The 20,793-nt window shown below is 36.1% G+C and overlaps 1 protein-coding gene across 1 annotated transcript; it reads right to left on the reverse strand.

The window, feature by feature from the left end:
* Positions 1-18,254: 18,254 nt before the first annotated feature.
* On the reverse strand, positions 18,255-20,238 carry LOC136853867 (uncharacterized). The gene is made up of 2 exons (XM_067129793.1): positions 20,057-20,238; positions 18,255-19,056 (listed from the first exon to the last, which is right to left on the reverse strand). Exons 1-2 carry the CDS (start codon positions 20,236-20,238, stop codon positions 18,255-18,257), a joined length of 984 nt encoding a protein of 327 aa, XP_066985894.1.
* Between the last annotated feature and the right edge of the window lie 555 nt (positions 20,239-20,793).

Genomic DNA, 20,793 nt, shown 5'->3' on the forward strand with positions numbered 1-20,793 from the left:
AAATTTGTGCCTAACAAAATTAATAGACTGGCTAAAATTCATATGGATGCACATAAAAAAGAATAACATTTGGTAAAAGTCTCAATAAAATTGCACATCTTTCAGAAACTGTGCTCTCAACAAACTTCAAAATACTACTTGTATCGTACATACCTACTCCACGAACTCTGGGGAGAAGGAAATGACTTTCTTCCAGCGGATATTCGGAGAGATAGATATCTCAAATCCGCAACGTTTAGACCAGGGTCCAGAAACACTCGACGACCATTGCTTTACAGCCAAGGGGACCCAGCAATCATCACAGAATGGCTGGGCTGCCATTTATAAAAATCCAGGGGTCAAACTTGTGCGGCCAATCCTTAAATGACTAAGGGCAGTTCTCCCTGGTACTCATCTGTACACTTATGTGAGAACTCATTCAGTAATTTCGAGTATTTTCGCATTGCTACCAAACATATCCCACATATAGACAAAAAACAAAAAATAGAGTCAGTCAGTATATTTTCTTTTAAATGCTAAAGAATCCACACTCCCCACCGAGCTTAGGAATTTCCCAGCAGTAGCATTCAGCATATATCTATAATACAAAAATGTCAGCGTAATTAATGATCATTATTTTCTTTGACCATGTTTCAGCAAACGAAAATGCTGTGCGTAAATATACTGATGGCTTTAAATTTAATGCTAGGGTGGGATCCGAACTTTAATTTTCTAATTCTGAGTGAATGGCCTCCTTGTTATACACTGCTCAATTATTTGCCATCTTGATGTCACCAAAGAAAATTCTAACTCATCCCAAACGAGATATTATAATCTACAGTGATTGTGCACTCAGTTAATGAAGAATTTTGATAATAAGCATCATTTGTTAATAAAAATATTGGAACTTGTCATTGTTATCAATCTGCCATTTTAATTTTTTTTGGGGGCACCAGATATTACTTGGGAAGGTACCACGTTACGCTAAAAGAGCAAGTGAATCCTTCTCAGCATTTGCATTTCCATGTTTCTTGCAAAGTGACCTGCTCTTTCACTTCTTTGCTCACCAGTATACGCTGGTATCCAACAATAAATCCCTGCTTCAAAACACCAGCTTGACAAGAATACCTAGTCAAGTATTTCTGTACTAGAAGATGTTTGTTATTAAAGTTCTCCAATGACTGAATATACTATAGAATCACTATCAATTACGAAATCTCTTTTGGAATGAGCCAGAATTCCCTTCAGTGACAACAAGATGGCAGTGGACACAAACACGAGATAATTTAAGATCCTTTGCACTGAATGTTAGGTAGGCACAGCTCTGACCCCACCCTGCCATCAGATTTAAAATCCGCTGTATAAATGCCCAGCATTTCATGTACTGAAAAGTACTCCAAAAAAAGTTATGCACATAAATTCCTCTGATAGGGCTATCTTCTGTATTTCAAACATTTACAAAATGTTGCTGCTGGGGAGGGATTTTCAAGTATTTAAAAACAATTGTTGCATATGTCTCTAAATCTGATTTGATTATAATTTCTTTCACACTGAAAGTAAATTGCGATGGCATTTAAGGATTGTCTGTACAAAGGTTAAAATATGACTTCTTCCTGAAAACAAGACTGGTTTGGGAGTCTGAGAGCTTTGCAACCTACTCCCATTTCAAAATAGTAAAGTCTGAAGATGTAGTTCAAAAAGGATCTTGCCAGCGTCCACCGACGCAATTTCTGTATTCAAACATTATGAATCTTATTGAGTGTTTTTAGTCTATGAAGGAGGCAGATGTAAACACCAAACATCAAAAGTTCTCCTTTGGCAGCATTAATGAACTGAGCAACCAGTGCCACAGGTGGTGTGGGAGAGATCTTTCGGTGGATGCAAACGCTTTGTACACTTAGGATTTTAGTCAATAAAGTGACAAGACCAAGAGTCTTTTGTTAAATACTTACCAAATAAATCTGGCCTCTGTTACGTAGAAAATTCCTAAGCCGTAGTCAATGTGGATACCTTTTATTCAAAAAATAAAAAAAATTATAGCATTTGTTCTTGAGAAATTATTGCCAAATTTATCTCATTTTACAGTTTTATTTACCGAGAGCTGAGCAGTCTGTGTCATTAGTATCCTTGAAATGGTGAAAAATAGAGGAAAGGTCATTGAAAAACAAAGCGTATATTAATTCCTCTGGAATAAACATGTAATGGTGTTGATAACCAATATAAAAATTTTAAGTCTGGAATGTCACCCTGTGGAACTCCCACCTCTTGATATTAGTTTCATTATTGATAACGTTGATACTGTTCGACGTATAATTTTTGATGATTCAAGAAAGCTTTTACACTAAGTAGTAGCTTTCCTCTAAATTCACAATCATAAAGGTCTTTTAAGATGCCATGCCCTTATGTGGTGTCACATTTAGAGGAACCATTATGAATTAAAACATCAGTAATATCATACATGTTTCTGAATTCACACTGAGACAGAGAAATTTAGACTTTATGTTATATATACTCTAAATCTTCCATTGGTCGTTTTTCATCACTTTATTCAGTTTATGTGTATATGTACATATAATATATATATATATATATATATATATATATATATATATATATATATATATATATATATATATATATATATATATATAATTTATATGTATACAGAAGGAGAAGCCACGGCCAAAATACACACATCTTCAAGGAACAAGAAACGAAGACCTCCATTCTTACAAATGTATTGCCGACGTTTCATGACACATGTCACATTTTCAAGGCTAAAAAAGAAAATAATTTGCACTACAGATAGACTCACGGTATTAAAAGAATTATTTTCTTTTTTAGCCTTGAAAATGTAACATGACTCATGAAACGTCGGCAATAAACTTGTAAGAATGAAGGTCTTCGTTTCCTTGTTCCTGAGGATGTGTACACACACACACACACACACACACACACACACACACACACACACACACACACACACACATATATATATATATATATATATAATATATATATATATATATATATATATATATATATATATATATATATATATATATATATATATATATATATATATATATATATATATACATATACATGTGTGTGTGTGTATTCTATTAGGTTTCCGATTGTTCTTCAAATGTGACCAGAACTTGCCCTTTTTCCATGTGGTTTGAGGATTATTCCCAGCCCCTAAGTCCCTTACTGTGGTTATTAGTTCACTGAATATGGAAAGGATTTAGTAAGATCCGGTCTTTTGTCGAATTTTGAAACTTGAATGTCAATGAACATGAGTTTCAAAGGTGTTGAGTCCTTGCTTAAGCTTGTTTCAGAATCAAAATTCCACCATATGAAAATTTTTCTTAATGTCTGTTTGCTTTAAAAAATGCTTTTCGGATATGACTTAACTTTTTTATTGATAACAATCGATAAGTACCATTATGCTTAGCGAGTCATATTATTATTATTATTATTATTATTATTATTATTATTATTATTATTATTATTACTGAACAATAAAACTATTAATTTAGTTACCGAGCAATCCTGTGAGAATAGATTGGCAAAATTGCAAAAGAAAAGGAAACTGACTAACTGGATGATAGGAGCCAAACCAAATGTAGATAAAAGTAATGACAATTATATGAAAAGACGAAGCAGTTACAAAGCAAAAATGCTCTAAATGAGCTACAGACTGGGCATGGTGTTTCGGGTAGCGCTGCTTTTTTTTTTTTTTTAATATGACAGCATCTTCATCTAAATCACTGCCTAAAAGACTGGACGGCAGATTTATATCACAAGAACGCACCAAATAACGAATGTTCTTATTGAAGCATTCATCATTTCTTATTGACAATTCTGTCCACAAAATACTCTGTAGCCAGCTAACACCACGCCATAAAGATGCGAGTTTGGTAATTGGCCTACATCACTCTCAGTCACTGCAAGAAAAGGATGTGTATTGAAGAACCTCTCTTCTTGAGCAAAGATATTCTTACCTCTTTAAAAGAGGTAGTTTTGTCGTTTCAAGAAAAACTTTAGTAGAAAGAGACATAACTAACAGGTCTGCCAAACTGACAGGGCCTAGATAACGTAATTTCTACAATTGCTGCGGAAGGAAAATAAGGATGTGTAACGTGCCGAAGGTAAATTGTCTATTGTTTCTGTAGAATCGTATAAAGGGACAAAGGGGTTTCTCCTCAATGAATACTGACCGAGCCCATGATCAAAATAATGTGATCATCAAAGGGGTGGGAGGAGCTATAGGTTTGACAGAGGATCCATCAGCTCTTCGAGGGTGGATGGAGACTGGACAACAAACAAGCTTATTTGTTCTAAACTGCAAAACATTACCATAGAGTACAAATGTAATGGAAGGCAGTCACCATCATGAAGCCACCAACAGTTCAGATGACATTTTTTTAAAAGTACAGCAGCTCACCATGATTATATAATAAGTGGGCAATCCATTTGTGGAAGAGATAGGAGATCTCATTTTTTAAACATTGCACAAAGCGGATCTTTCTGCTACTCAAATAACTGGAATATATCAAGAGATGAGGCAGGAACAACTTGAAACATTTTGGATAAACTACAAGCTGATAACCATTGTTTTCACCAATCCATCTAAAAGAATACAGACTCCTTTAAAATTTTTACAAAAATCAACCAGAGAATCTGAGACCCAGTGTTTTCTTGTCTTTCATCCTCTGCCAAACCAGTGTGTGTGTGATGTAGAGTCTTTCCCCCTTTACTTAGTAAAGATGTGTAAACTACATAAATGTTGGGTCTCATGGATATGCTACAAGCTAAAGTAAAGTTTCCTGCGACAATTCAGATTCTATCATCACTGGTGAATGTGGTAACACCAAAGAAGTTTGAAGAATAATCAAGAAGGACATTCTTCTTGAAGTAGAATGCTACAGTAGTAATCACAAGAGAACAGATGTTATCTTTAGTATATATCATAAGTCCAACCTGAACTCTGAAGCAAGATCTAAAAAAGAAAAATCCGTTAGGAGGAAATTAGGAGCAAAAAGTAAAACACCATTAAACAAGAGGAGAGTCCACAGAGACAATGCCAACATAACAGGATTGACCCATTTTCTTGCCGATGCAGCGGCTAAAACGACTACAAGCTAAGTATTCATTATTACAAACAAGGAGAATGCTCTCATAAATCCAGTTGCACATGTCTCAGCCTAGCAAAGTTGGATCCTTGTACCCATGAAGAAACTGACATGAATATTTTTCCATGTCTGGCACACGGTGAAGGCTACAAGTTTCTGATGGTTATTGCTAATGTAGCAGGAATTTTAGTAATTGCCATATCCTTTATCTCTTACCTCATAGCAATAGGACTGGATATAATGTGAGTTGTATTTGGCAAAGGGGAGCATACTCAATGGATTCCTATCCATGACTTTGCTTAATCTATGGGCCCAGAGAAAATGAAGAGGATACTGTTCTTCCATACCTTCACCGGATGTGATGTTGTATCAGGTCTCAATGTCATAAACAAAGCATGGGAGGCGGGGAATGTCTTCAGTGAAGCCTCAACTATCGTTGCAGAACTCAGTAAATTTAGGAGCCTGATCAATTAGCTCTGGAGAAATGTACTGTTGTGAGTAGGACCTGTCTAGAACAACAGCTTTTGTAGATAAGCTAGGTGTGATCTTTGCATGAAAACAGAAGCCATAGACTCAATAAAATTACAACATAGTTAACTGAAAGAACAAGCCAAATGAGCTGCCTATCAAGGAGGCACATTTAAAGTCAGTCTGTCGTCTGTCAGCCATAATGCATGTCCTCCCAGTTGAGGGTGGCCCAAAGAAGCTAACAAGAGGAAATTGTCCGGATTTCCCTTGAACCCTTTCTCAACTCTACAAGGAACTGTACAAAATGTGAAGCAAGACAGCAAGTGGTGATGCAAGATACAAATGTGCAAAGAATGCACTATGTGTGTACTCTGTTTTGCAACTACCTGGTCAGAATTATGCAAATAAATGTTTCATATAAAATCCGTTATATATATACACACATACACACACACACACACACACACACCACACACACACACACACACACACACACATATATATATATATATATATATATATATATATATATATATGTGTGTGTGTGTGTGTGTGTGTGTGTGTGTGTGTATGTTTGTGTAAATATATATATATATATATATATATATATATATATATATATATATATATATATATATATATATATATATATATATATATATATATATACACACATGTATTTATGTATGTATGTATATGTGTGTGTGCGTGTGTGTATGCTACATTCATCCTTTAAATTTTGTATTAGAGATGAAGGCCTTACATAAACTTCCACAATGTCAGCCACTTCAGCAGCATGTTGACAACCATACGCATGCTAAAAGACTCATTTCTCTCTTGCATACTTGTTTTCTTTCTTGCAAACCTTATAAGTTAAACAAACACTTTTCACCAGCATGTTCAAAACACCTAAAATAAAAAAAAATAAAATACTGATCCTTCTCCCCATCTATGATAACTTTATTGTTAATTCTTTGTCATTACCCCATGCTTGCCCTTTTCAATCCTTCTTACTCCAAATACAATGGCTTCTTTTCTCTCCTTTTGCACTCCACATCCACACTTCACAAACAAGGATAGTTGACTAAAAAATTGCATCTATATCAGAATTATACTTCCTATTAACATTTCTTCTTTCCACTAAAGCATTTAGAAGAGAGCCTGCAACCTTTTTGCTTTGCATAATCTGAGATGCACCTCCTATCGACACACCATCATCCTTTGCACTTAAAGCACCTATATCTATCGTTCAGATTAATGCTTCCACCACTGTTCCATTTACCCTTGAAATCATTCCTTTGCTACAAATTCACTTTAAAAGTTCTCCCCTTTCAAACCTTTTGAAACTTTCACCAAAGGGCAGCTTTTTGTCTGTCGCTAACGAATATTATATTATCTACGAAAATCAACCACGGCTTATCACATTTCAACCCTTTTGTTATGACGAATATTTTAAAAACATCTACTTCCATTTCTCTGAGTTCTCAAGACAATCGTTAACCCATTAACACAGTCTAACACACACACACATGTATTAATTGTTAGCACTTCCTGATGCTGTCAACAAATTATATATATATATATATATATATATATATATATATATAAATATATATATATATATATATATAGAGAGAGAGAGAGAGAGAGAGAGAGAGAGAGAGACGCACACGCACATACATGCATATATATACACACACACAAACTACAGTCTACCCAAAAGCCAAATCAAAGTCCTTCAAAAGAAGGCATCGTGCTTACCGCATACAAATTGGAAAAACAAACACGTTAAAAGAGGAAGACACACATATATACAATTATATATATATATATATATATATATATATATATATATATATATATATATATATATATACATATACATAAAGTTGTAACTGGACTTGCTCCAGATATCTTCGTATTTTGCACAATTTCCAGCATAATTCTTATCTGGAAAATAAAACAAACTATTAGTACAGGTCATCAGAAATTTCGCTTCTCGCTTTTACAATCAGACCCATTATCACCGAGCGTAAATTGGGAGCCGGACCTTTTGTCAGGCATAAAATATATTATAGTCAGGACTTTGCAATAGTCGAACCACTCTTCTGAATTGGTGTAAACGAACCAATATGTTGCTGCATATTTACACCTTGTAAATATCTCGTTCTACAATCTGTCGTAACGAGAGAGGAAGCTTAACGGCCAGGATCAACGAGCAAGAGTGATTTGTACTTTATGGTTATGACTATTAGCCTGTATTGTAATAGACGAGAGGAATCCTCAGGTTGACTGGGCCTGGCTGGGGACCAGGTTTAGGCAACTGGGTTTAATGCCGGGCCGGTTAGAGGAGACCTGTGTTGCCAGCTTACGGTTAAACCTTTCTTTTCTGCGGACAAAAGAGTTCCATGATCTTAAATAATATTTCTCGAGTAAAACGAGTATACTTGCCTGCAATTTTGAAAAATATATTTTTTGATATTTCAGAATTATCAAATATGAAACAAAATAGCTTGAAACCAACGAGCTTCAGTTTGGGCTGTTATATCGATTGCTGCCATATGAAATTTAAAGTTACGAAATGAACACAAAATTCTTGACATGTTTGATTAGAAGACTCGAAAATTCATTGATTTCATGGAAACTTTGCTCGTAAGTGCTTTCCTAATATGAGAATCTTTGTGAATGCCGCCTTTAAAACATCTTATTCCTCGAAATGTTTATTACAATAATTTAATTTAAAGGAGTAAATGAGCACCCTACCGCTTAGCCCACATTATGAGTCTTACCACTAAAAAAACGAAAATTTCCAAGTAAATATTGTAAATGAGAACAATAAGGCAAACAGACAATGTTAGAGCTTGCAGGGGGGGATACACCACGAGTGTTTTTCTCAACTAACTCATTTTTTGTCGTATTAAGTAACGCTGTTGTTCTCGGAAAGCAAATCAGTTAAATGCCTCGCACTGAACAAGGTGAGAAATCTCGTAGTTTAAGTTTACACAGAACAGGCGCCTGTGAAGCGAAGGAGGCTGCATCCCGTGACCTGAGAGGAAGAAGGCTATGCCGTACCGTATGCAGCAAGCACAGCGTCGTGCATAAAAGCAAAATTTTACAGTAACTTCCGGAAAGTTATAATATCGATAGATTTATTTTGCTTGAAATGTGCAAAAGATTTTAACTCGACTGGAGTAGGTGTGTTAAAGAATTGTGGAAGGGGCAACCATTGACGTACAGTCGAGTTTGTTCCGTTTAAATGGCAGTTCCTTCTGCAATCCTGTCACTATCTTTGGTAAAACAAAGCTTTTCCTAATTCCAACCTTTTGACTATTTTCCCAAAAGAAACATTTCACTGGGACCATCTTCATAACAAGGTGGTCACGCGCCCGTTATTGTTCGAAGACCTTTATTTTCAAACTGCGAACCTTATCCACAAAGTACTTTCCGGCACACGCTCTTCATGATATTTCAGAATATACAGTATGTCAATTACATTATTTTTGTATTACATTAATTAATCACTACGTTCAAAATCATTTTAAAAATGATATAATTGATTTTAGTTTCATTCCATCTTTTCTCAAAATCTATTTTCTAGGGCTGGATTAAGATGATCTTTTTTGTTTTAGTTAGGTGTTTCTATATTAGGTATTTTGGGGAAACACATGTTATGCATTTTACTAACAAGATCAGTATAATATAATTTTCGAACTGGATTGTTTGCACGGAAGGAAGCGCATGAAACGGTTATGCCTTTGGGCTTTCAACATGCAATAAATTTAAAACCGTAAAATCGGGTTATGTAAAACTAAAACGTCCAAGAAATCATGACTGTGGTCATGTTAATATTTTACTTTGAACTGTATATCCGGAGTAAATAAATATAATAAAATACCTATAGTAAAATGAATATTGAAATGATTAAATTATAAATATTTCGCGAACGCAACTTAACCACAGGTTTGAAATGCGTTGGATATTTCTCCTTAACTCCGCTCTGTGAATTCAGAGCAAAGCTTAGCCGATACCTGAGATGACAGGAAACCAACACTAGAGCAGACCTTATTTCCTCATTAAAAGAGCAAATCGTAGGTATACCACAAACACAGCTCGATACAACAGTGTAACGAAATTGGAAAATCTAGACCGGGCTCATGTTTTTCTTATGACTTAATCAGAAAAGAGGTTTATTTGTAAACTAAACAGTAACATCCAGACCCTCAAGATTAGATAGTCCGCACAATAGAATGTATAACTATAACATGAAATTATCGTTTATTGCCGCGGACAAGAAGACAGCCTCATGCTTTTTTTGAATGAATTCCAAAACGTCTGCATTATATATTATTGCAATCCTTTGCGGCAGGAAAAGAAAATGCTTAACTGGAAGCTAACGTCAGTTTCAAAGAACAAAAGCTAGAAGTTGTTCTTGTTACTGTTGCGACGTTAAGATCTTTGAATAAAATAAAAAACCGATTTAGTAACCTTTTATGCATGTGTTAGTGACGGCTATTTGTTCAGTGTTGTTTACTTATTCCTTTAAACCTTACGTTTTTGGACTTGTTACTGTCTGCTCTACAGCAGAACACGACTCATCGGATTGTATAATATCACGCGCGAGATCTAGCAGAATATGTTTATTATTATGAACCGAAAGGTAGCGCCACTTGTTAAGGGAATACTACTGTCAACATGTTCCAGTAATTTTTCTCCGCTGAGAAAGTCATCACCCAACAACTTGTCACACAGTAGGTGGTAGTTTGGTCAGGCGTGACGATTATGATGCTTCTAGACAAGGAAAACACTTTGTAAGAAAATTTACATATTTAAGGAAGTAAGAAAATACGTTTGTTTTATTATGTAACATGCGAACCATGTTTACAGCAATCACAAGGAATGTCTTGGTCCCCCTTCCCCGGTTAGGCAATTGTATCTTAGGTCAGGTTATGAAGCAGAGGTTTTCAGGACTATTATAGAACAACCCACAGCGAGAATGACTTGAGGGGTTATAACTGGGTCTTGGTGACGCCGTTAATGCAAATGCGTCTTGGGGGCTTAAGTCCTTTTTCGCTTATTAAATCTTGAGCTCGGTCCCGTTACCATTACGTCAGTGCCCTGACGAATAATGACTAGCATTTTAAGCCAGCACATATCAAAGTTGACGAATATTTAAAGCTTTTCTTTTATTGATGAATTGATAAATAACTCTTTTACTTGTATGTATTGCCTTTCGTTTGAACATGGTGGAAAAATGCTGCAATACGAATGGATGATAACATTGCGTACAATTAGACAAAAAAAAACTTCAACTGCTTTAAAAAATATTGAACTCAAATATTTTTATTGAAGTTTATTTATGGCGTTAAATCCTGATGAATGAAAGCATTCACAGGATTGTATAATAGAAATTATAATTTCCGAGTAAAATTCATATCTTTATTATTTCTACTTCATTCAAACTTATGACTGCATTCCATGAGAATACTCAAGTTTGTTTGCTGTATAATTCTATTCCTTATCTATTCGGGGTCCATTAGTACCATCCACACAGGTCATTACAGCTCCATCCACCCGATACAAAAAGAGGTCTATCAAGGGTCCATAAAAACGACTAACTAGTGACCACCCACAAGGACTGACTGATTAGGACGTTGCTTCCCAACACTCGCTGCTCTACTTCCTCTACTTAACGATCCTTCTCACATTACGCCTCTCGTCAATTAATTCTCACGAGTAGAAGCAGTACTCCCGGTCTGTCATTTTTCTGCATGACATTAATCTAATTAAGATGTATATTGAACATAATACTTCGAACAAGATATTTGGAATGAATGTATCACTCGCAAGCTGACAGAAATTTGAAAAAGAAGATGGGTTACACATTTTGAAGCAAAAAGTAGTCAGCATGAAAGTTTACCAGAGGCCTTAAATGCATTTTATGTCTTCAAAACAAACTGCTATGCATGTTAATTAGGCAACACTGAATTTCAAGCAGTAAATGATAACCTGTTATTAATTATATTCCTCTTGCGATATACAGAGTGTTTCCAAAAATCTTGTTACCAAATCTCTTGAAAAAGTCATAATGCTTACTTGATGCAATTTCTTTATTGGAACATTTCGATATTTGCTGACTAGTTACATAATCATATCAGGCAAGTACTCTGTTAAGTGATGTCCTGTCTCTTTCTGTGATTTTTGGTGACCATCTTTAAGTTGTTGAAAGAAGTTTGATGATCATTTTATAAATATTCTATTTTTCTAATCTTAGCCACAACTAAATCCACATCTTTTTCCTTACATCTCTACAACTGATATTACCTGGAAGAATTCACGTCATCTGTCTACTTCTGTCTTATGTTGATACCGATTCTCCGCACGCAAACACACACACGCACGCACACACACACACATACACACACCTTCGCCTGCAGAAGTAGCAGCAGCAGGTAATCGTCAAGGACCCACTACCGTTCAACTAACCGACCACGAAGGGAGGAGTATGCAACTCATTAGACCACCCAGACATCGTCACCTACTCAAAGGCCATGTCCTGACTATCTCTTCTTCCCTTGTAACAGAGATTAGGCCTGCCGAGACCACACTCTCGCTCCTCTTCTGTACGTGCGACTGTCTTGGTGTAGATTTTGGGGATTATGGACGTGAGGAAGCGTAAGGGAGAAAGGGAACGCATTAGATGGTACGTACAAAAGATAACTACATTAAGGTAGTTTATGATTATGGGATTATTTCAAATATTTAATCCAAAAGGTATTCAAGCGAGTTAAGTGAATAAAAAAAAGCAGAAACGTCTGCAACCGAATGTCAAGTATTAATGTGAATGATGAAACATTTGACTGTGATGGGGTGTTAACATAAGTATGCATGAATTTTTTCTTTCTGATACAATGCGCCTCATCGCTTTTCATGGGAGAGAGAGAGAGAGAGAGAATAATGAGTACAATGTCTTAACTTATAAAGAAGATACAATTGAGATGATTTTCTTTATTACAGTCTAAATGTATTCAAAATGGTATAGTAAACAATGCTCAGGAGATGAAACTCCAGATATAACAACAATAATATATTGCAGCCTACCTAACAGTGCTTTTAGATTCGTAAGAATCTTAAGCACAATACCCTACACTCTTTCTTATGCTTGTGCTTGACACTGCACAATTTTTAAAACTTTTTAAGTACGTCAAAAACTGCTTCTCCTGTAATCCGAAGTGTCACTTAATCATCCAAAGCAGTGAGATTATCATCGAACATACTACTGTAGCTTGGGGGAAGTTATGACAGTGATTAACTGCATATGCTCACAAGTTTCATTACATATCCTGCAGCCACTTATGCTACACTCCTTGATCCCAAGACCTGTCATGGGTCTACCAGTCTTAACCCTACTTTCACCGTCTCTTTATACTTACTAACTCCTTTCTTTCCATTTGTACCGTATACGTAATCTGTTGAATCATGGATTCACTTTCTTTGCCCAAAATTTCTACACTTTCACAACTGTTTCATGTCCATTCACCTTAGTTCTTTGACATCACATCAACTAGCTAATATAGCTAGTACTTTCCACGTTTTCGTCAACTAATTCTTAAAGATATGAACCCTTTTCAACAAGCTATCGACATAACCAGATTAGCTCAGGGCACTCGGCTCCATATTTGCACGTCATTGTCATATCTATATTTTGCGTACTTTCAACTCTTTTAACATATTAGCATAGCAAATTAACCTCAACAGCTTCCACTTTTATAATTCTGCTCTCAGTCACCAGTTTCACTCCAGTTCGTTGCAGAAGATATGGTTCGACAATTAGCTCTTTCGCACATTCTAATCTTTTCACCCCTAAGTAGTCTCACAGCTCCTGCAAAGCCTCGGTGACATCCTTGACCTTACCTAATTTACTCGTATGATTCATCTTAACTCATTTTAGTAGTGACTGCGCATGCAGATTTTTCTCCAAGTGCAAATTATTGAAATGTAAGTTTTCAGCGAAAATGTCTTTTTTATAGAAACAACATAATAAGTGTTTAGCTACATTGAATATATAAACAAGTGTTTCACAAGCTGTTCTTGAGACATTGTTCAGGTATTACAGATCACAGCTGGTCATGATGTTAAGGTTCCAGGACATCAAGGTAAGAGGACATTTCTTTCTCTATCTCTCTTGTCATGCCTTTTATTTCCCTGTGACTGTTGTACTTACGCACTCGTACCCTAAGCATGTTAGTGTAGGGACGATTCGCTATGTACTTGTGAAAAGACACTTGTTACTGGATGCATACACATGCAAATAGCACAGTCAGTCTCTCATTTTACTATTAATTACAACTGTCACTCCCATACGCTTGTATGAGTTCAGTACTTTTGTTCTTTTGCTATTCATGCTAACACATATTGTTCAATGTTTTGGGCTCCTATTTATATAGATAATCTTCCTTTTTCTAATATTTGGTTTCAAATTTCTTCTTCAACAGGCTTCAGGCCTTTACACAAGTTTTTCTTATTCTCTCAATTATGATCACTTGGTAGGTGAACTCATAGTAAACTAGTTGCGCTGCTTAGCTCCCATATTTCTGCTAACTATTCCTTCAACAATTCCAATGCTATAGGTTTTCTACTACTTCTTATATGCCCACCCAGTATGTTCTCCTATAAGAATCATAGTTTTCTTGTTACTGTAAAGGTTTGTACGACTTTTGGCCTGGGTTACATTCCATCATAATTTCAAAAGGCATTTACAAATAAATGTGAGTTGCTTGTCGCATCCTTCCTCTTGGAAACATGAGGTGTTTTCAGTTAAGCCTTAAAAAAAAAGGTTGACAGCTCTATTCCTTCCAGGCACCGTACTATTTTTTGCTTAGCTTCTGCTCCCCCGATAGTATTCGGAATTTTACAGACATAATGACCCTTAATCCAATTCTCTTCTTTCATATCACTACTATGACTCCCATAGTACAGATGGATAAAAATGACTCTCTTCCCTATCTCACTGATGTTTGATCATCTTCCGTGAGGCACTTTGGAGAGCCTTTTGCATTTAATCCTTGATAACACTGAGACATGTAATAAGGTCTGCCATGAGACGGCCAGACCTAATAGCTTTTTATTGGACTGCAGTTGATGACATCACGTCAGCTCCTCTATCCTCTAAGGTTGTGTTAATTTACTTTTCTATTCCTGAAGCGTTTAGTAGTAATTGTCCTTCCATGCTTCTGTTACATCCACATTCCAGTTTGCTTGTTTAGACCACACGCAGCCTCCAAGTGCCCTTTGTTCATCGAATAGCTGTGATCTTGTTAGTTTATCATCAATTTAACTAAGCTGTGGTAATAATGATCCCAAAACTTAGGCATATTATTCGCTTCCAAATCACAATAACTGTCTATTTCTCTATTATCTAATTCTTATACTACTTTTGGTAAGCATTTGAGTCTTTCACTTCTTTCAGCATTTTGCGTGTTTAGGTTACTTCATAACTGACTTTGAGATATCAGGCAATACATGCGGCTACATCTGCTTCTAAATAGTTTGAAGTACTCTTATATAGGCAATGTTTCTGTAATTGTTCTCCCAGCTATTCAGCAGCCTAAATTTTAATGCTGGCTGTCCACCGTTTCCTAACTTAATCTGAGGAAATTAGTAATCCTTGAGCTACACAATTCACTGCTACCTTTCCTTTCGTACAGAATTTACGGAATTCCCTTTACCTTCGAAATCATTTTCACCCAGAGGAAATTATAAGTGAATCTGCCCAGGCAATGATACTGACGCAGACTGTTGACTTATCCACTATGCTGTCACGAGAGACAAAGTTAATATCGACTCTGGGTTACACATTCCTATCGGATTTAGGCTCATAACCTCAAATCAGAATCAACATTCTTCACCGTGGTAATTAACGCTACTTTTTATAATGGGTGGCTGTTTTATGACAGTTTTACCACAGGTTCACTCGAGACTTTTTTTATACTAGCAAACAGTTAACAACATATATTACATAGTATGGCTTTCACTTTACCTTTGTTGTAGTAACTTACAACCAAAGGTAATTATGTATGATAGTTGCATTATGTATAATTGCGGCAAGGATTCGAACCTATGCTAATCATAGTCTCACTCATTCCAGTATGACTTTTTTATACTCTCGGCATTAAGCTAATTTTTTTTTTATAACTGATAGGTGCTTCTTCACCGGCAAGATTCGAACAGTTGCAAGACAGTGATGTTGACCACTGAGCTATCGAGAGAAGTATAAGTTAAATCGACTCTACTGTACATATCCCTGACGATTTCAGGTCTTGTACTGTACTTGGCATCGACATCCACCTCAGTCATGATAGTTGACTGGTAGCCTTGTAACACTTGGCTAATTATGAAATTTGTCACCTACACACGTGACATTTTTATGTTCACAAAAATAAAGCCCCCCCCCCCAAAAAAAGCACAAATTAACTAAAGCGCTTGAACGCGTTGAGGGAAGAAAATATAAAAAAAAATCATTGTGAGCAAAATTACAGTTAAGGGGTGAATGGGAAACAAAAAGATGAAGTAATTAATGTTACTATGGATGGTATAAAACAGCAGATAGATGATTAGGTAGAAAATAAATTGATAATGGTAGGATAAGAGAAGAGGAGAATCAAACACATTTGAAGCAAGAAGGACCAAAAGAGTGACAAATATGAAGATACTTGGAAGAACTGGTAAAAGGTTAGCCTTTGTAAAAAGAAGGAGGAGTTTACATTTAGATAGTAGGGTCATGGAGAGATAATGAGAGAAGAATAATTATGAAGTGCTGGGAAGCAGGAGGACACTAAATCCTAGAAACTGTTGGATAAATGGATTGAGATAGATACTGGATATGGAAATACATCAATATCTCGGAGAATAGTGTACCTGTAAAGTTTTTTTTATTATGAAATAAACTACATTATAATCAGATTTTATACATAGTTGAAATAAATGCACTTATATTTAGTCAAAATATCAATCTTACATCCTTAATAGACTATACAAGTCATACACTTAAACAATTCACAAATGAAGCACCTTTACTGATTCCCAAATCTGGTACAAAACAAACAATCATAGATTAATACCTTCTACAGAAAATGTATAAGAAATATGAATTATTACTTTTGACGTCAGTTTTTTTTTTTACACTTTTAACAAAGTTTACTGGTATTATGTAAGCTGACTACCTTATCCCATTAAAAATTATAAAGTAAATATTCCTTTACGAAAAAATCCGGTATCTTATCCTTACAGACATTCTTCAGTCGCCACCTATCGTATGTCCATTTGCACTTCAAGGATTGAAACAGCTCTGACCTAGGCGTATTCTCACCCAAACTACATACATATATCCCACTACTATTAATATCAGTATACTATTTTCCTCTTTCTTCGTATCATATTTGTGTATTTAATCCACATATATCCAAAAGAACCCTTTGAAAATACATGCGTATTGGTTTAATTTCTTTACAGCAGTAAAACATATGTCAAGGATACCCTACTGCCCCACACATTTCATATAAATTATTATCTTTTATCTTCAAAGTATGTAATCTATGATTAGTCACCAGAACTCCATGTAATAGTTTAAATAAAAACTCACTTACTACCAGACAGAGCAAAGGTTTGTGTAGTCTCTTCCATATCTCTTTCCAATCGAATAAAGGGTACAAGTACAAGTACAAGTACTTCTTCCACCTGTGGTTTCGCCAGGGGTCTAAGTGCAGTATACATCTCTTTACTGCTAATGACTAGAAAATTTTTGTTTACATAATTTTCTAATGGCCTATATTACAACAGAATAATGAACGTTTGAAGTATGAGACATCCCATTTATAGGCGTCAGATTCAATAAATAACTCAACCGCCTATTACAATAGTACCTGGTTAGTCCAACATTTCTATTATATGTCTTAGAACACTTCTAGACAATATTGCTATATTTTTTGCTTGTACATCAGCTATACCCAATCCGCCGTTTTCTTTATTTAAACACAAAGTTCTTCTGTTAACTGGGGCATACAGTCCCCCACGAATATTCTTAAAACACCACCGATTAAAGGCGTATTCACACACATCAGCGTAGTATCAGTGCCGCGTCCGCTCAGTTCGTCAGTGTCAGTGAAAAAAATATCGTTACTTTGAATTCGGCTGACGTATTCACACATGTCCGGTGCAGTACCGAGTTTTTGATTCTCAGTGTCAGCTCCGTCTCCGTTCCGTGAAGTTGCGTAACGTCGCCACAAATATTTTTTAGTTTTTCGCGGACGTCTGACGCCTGTTGAGAGTTTGAAACATGAATGACGAACTGCTTATTGAATTGGTGCGAGATCATTCTGTTCTGTGTGATTTGTCGCAACCAAAATATAACCTATGGACAGCAGTTTCAAGCAAGAAATTTGGAATGATACAGGAAAAGAAATGAAAGTAGATGGTAAGTACTTTTTTATTGGTGTTGTTAATACATTCTTCATCTTTTAGTAACATGAAATTTGTAAGCTAGCTATAAATTTATGATTAGGCCTTTTCCCTCTTTCTCGTACTCGGGTCATTTTCAAATTTGCAGTCATGAAAATTGCCATGGCGCAGATCCTGTCTCTGAATTAAAGTAATTTTTGTACACTTCTCTCACAATTAAGGCATAGGCAAATTTTCAAATCTTGCTTCTGTAGTTTCACTTACTGTTGCATTTATTTCATAAGAGCATGTGTCTACATCATATTTTCTTATGAAATTACGCAGAATACAGACTGCAAGTATTATGTGACCTCCATTTTCTGGTTTTGCCTGAATTCTCCTGTTACATACTCTAAATTTTTTAGCCAAAATGCCAAACGTGTTTTCAACAGCCCTTCTGGCACGACACAGTTGATAATTAATGACACTTCTAGAAGTATCCAAATCTTGCCCCGGATATGGTAGCATCAAATAAGTTTTTAGAGAAAAGGCTTCGTCACCCGCCATTACATATGGAGCTTCAGTACCTGTCCCTGGCAATGTAGCATTCCCTGGTACAGTTAATGTGCCTCGCTGAAGCGCTTTGCCTGGACTAGAATTTGCAAAGATTCCACCATCACTGTTCTTCTCATAAGCACCGACATCAATAGCAATGAAATTGTAACGCGCATCAACAAGAGCCAACAAGACAATTGAAAACGTCTTCTTATAGTTAAAGTACAGAGATCCACTATTTGGGGGAGCCTGAATGGTAAAATGTTTGCCATCCAAAGCTCCCAGACAGTTAGGATAATTCCAAAGTGCAGAAAAGTCATTAGCAACTGTTCTCCACATCTCTGTTGAAGGATTTGGCAGCATTTCACTCATGAAATTTTCTGTTATTAGCTTACAAGTGTCCATGACAATCTTGTACACTGTGCTATGCTCCAAGCGGTAGCTGAACGAAATTGTTTTTAGGGAATCCCCCTTAGCTAGGTACCTGAAAGAAAGAAATATAACCTATTTAAAAAAATAAATTTTTTTCTTCTTCAGGTACATCATGTAAGGGCAGACGGAACAACATAGGGGACACTTACAGAAAGTCCCTGAAGAAGACTTCAACTAAGAGTGGCCAGAATGCAAAGAAAATAGAACTTTATAAGTTTTCAGAGCAATTAAGCTTCTTAAAGAAATATATGTACGAGAGGGAAACCAAAGGGAACATTGCCAGTCAACAGGATGAAGAAAACAATCCAGATGATGTTGCACAACAACATGAAGACGAGGAAGAGAACATTGCGCATGATGCAGGGAAACCCACAGTACTGGACGTAGGCCTATGTTAAGATTTGCAAACACAGCTATCGCCCTCACCAAAGCCTACCTTTGAAGTTCCAGGAAAGTCATCAACAGGAATATCAGCAAAAAAGAAAGTGGCACCCCCAACAAACAGTTTTCTGCAAAATGAATGGAGTACTTGATCATTAAACAAGAAAATCAAACCGCTTCCACATCACTACACCCACTTGATGCATTTCTAACAAGTATTGCTCCAACTTTGAAAACTTTAAAACCTTATTATTTGAATGTAGCAAAATCTGAACTATTTGCCACAGTACAGAAATATGAAATGCAGATGCTTATGAATCAACATTCATCTGAAGGAAGAACCGAACCTGAAGCCTCAGGATCATCAGCTTCGACTCCACTACCCTCGCCTCAACCATTGCATTTTTTAAGTATATAAAATAATGTACTGTCACTTAGTAGCAAAATAAATACCTAAGATTTGTTTGTCTCTGAAGAGCTCTAGTATGGATTTGAGTAGATAATTACAGTGACTAGCCTACTACCAAATATTTGTATTATTTTACCTCAAACATACTGCTAATCATTCCCTCGGTGTTACAGCTTTTCTCCAGCGAGCGTCTTGCTTCTTCAGGTGAGCCTCTGTTTTACTGAGCAATATGCTGAAACAGTTGTTGGACATTCTAAAGTACTGGAAAAGTTTTGCTTCATCATCAATTAATTCCTTGTACAGAGTAGCAAACTCTCCTTCACTTTCTCTTTTCTTCCATGCTTCTTGTACCCAGTTTCTTTTCTTCACCTTATGATCAGCCTCTTCCTCTTCATCAAAAATTTTGGCAGTCATTGCCAACTCCACGTCTGAAAACTTTGCCATCTTGGAAATCACTGATTTCACGCTGTACGGAGTCACTACGGATATGTGTGCATAGACGTCACTCAAGCGTCACGGATATCACTGACACTGAACTGACACGGCACTGATACTGCACTGATGTGTGTGAATAGGACTTAAACCTTTTACATTTTCCTGGCGAGGCGGGAAAGTGTGTGCTAAATACCACACTTTTGACAACAATAATGTATTCACTATAATCCCTTTTTGAAACAGCGATAGTTTCCTAGCGCTCAGCATGTTTATGGCATTAATTACCTTATTTCTCACTTCCTTCCAATTCATTTCCACCGTTACTAAGTAATAATTTCCATAATAAATCCCTAGTATTTTCAGTGTGTCTGCCCCCCGTAACCACTGACTTGGCCATTCTGTCTTCTTTTTCCATCTTCCAATTTCGCTCCAGTGGCTTTCTAAAAAAAGGTTTATTTCTTTCAAACATTCAATAATGGATTCCCCTATCGAAACAAACACAAATGAGAAACCCGTTCACACCTATTCTGCTTACACTTTTCTTATATAAAACCCTTATCCAGT

This window comes from Macrobrachium rosenbergii, chromosome 28 (assembly GCF_040412425.1).
Source record: "Macrobrachium rosenbergii isolate ZJJX-2024 chromosome 28, ASM4041242v1, whole genome shotgun sequence".
In the NCBI taxonomy this organism is placed as follows: domain Eukaryota; kingdom Metazoa; phylum Arthropoda; class Malacostraca; order Decapoda; family Palaemonidae; genus Macrobrachium; species Macrobrachium rosenbergii.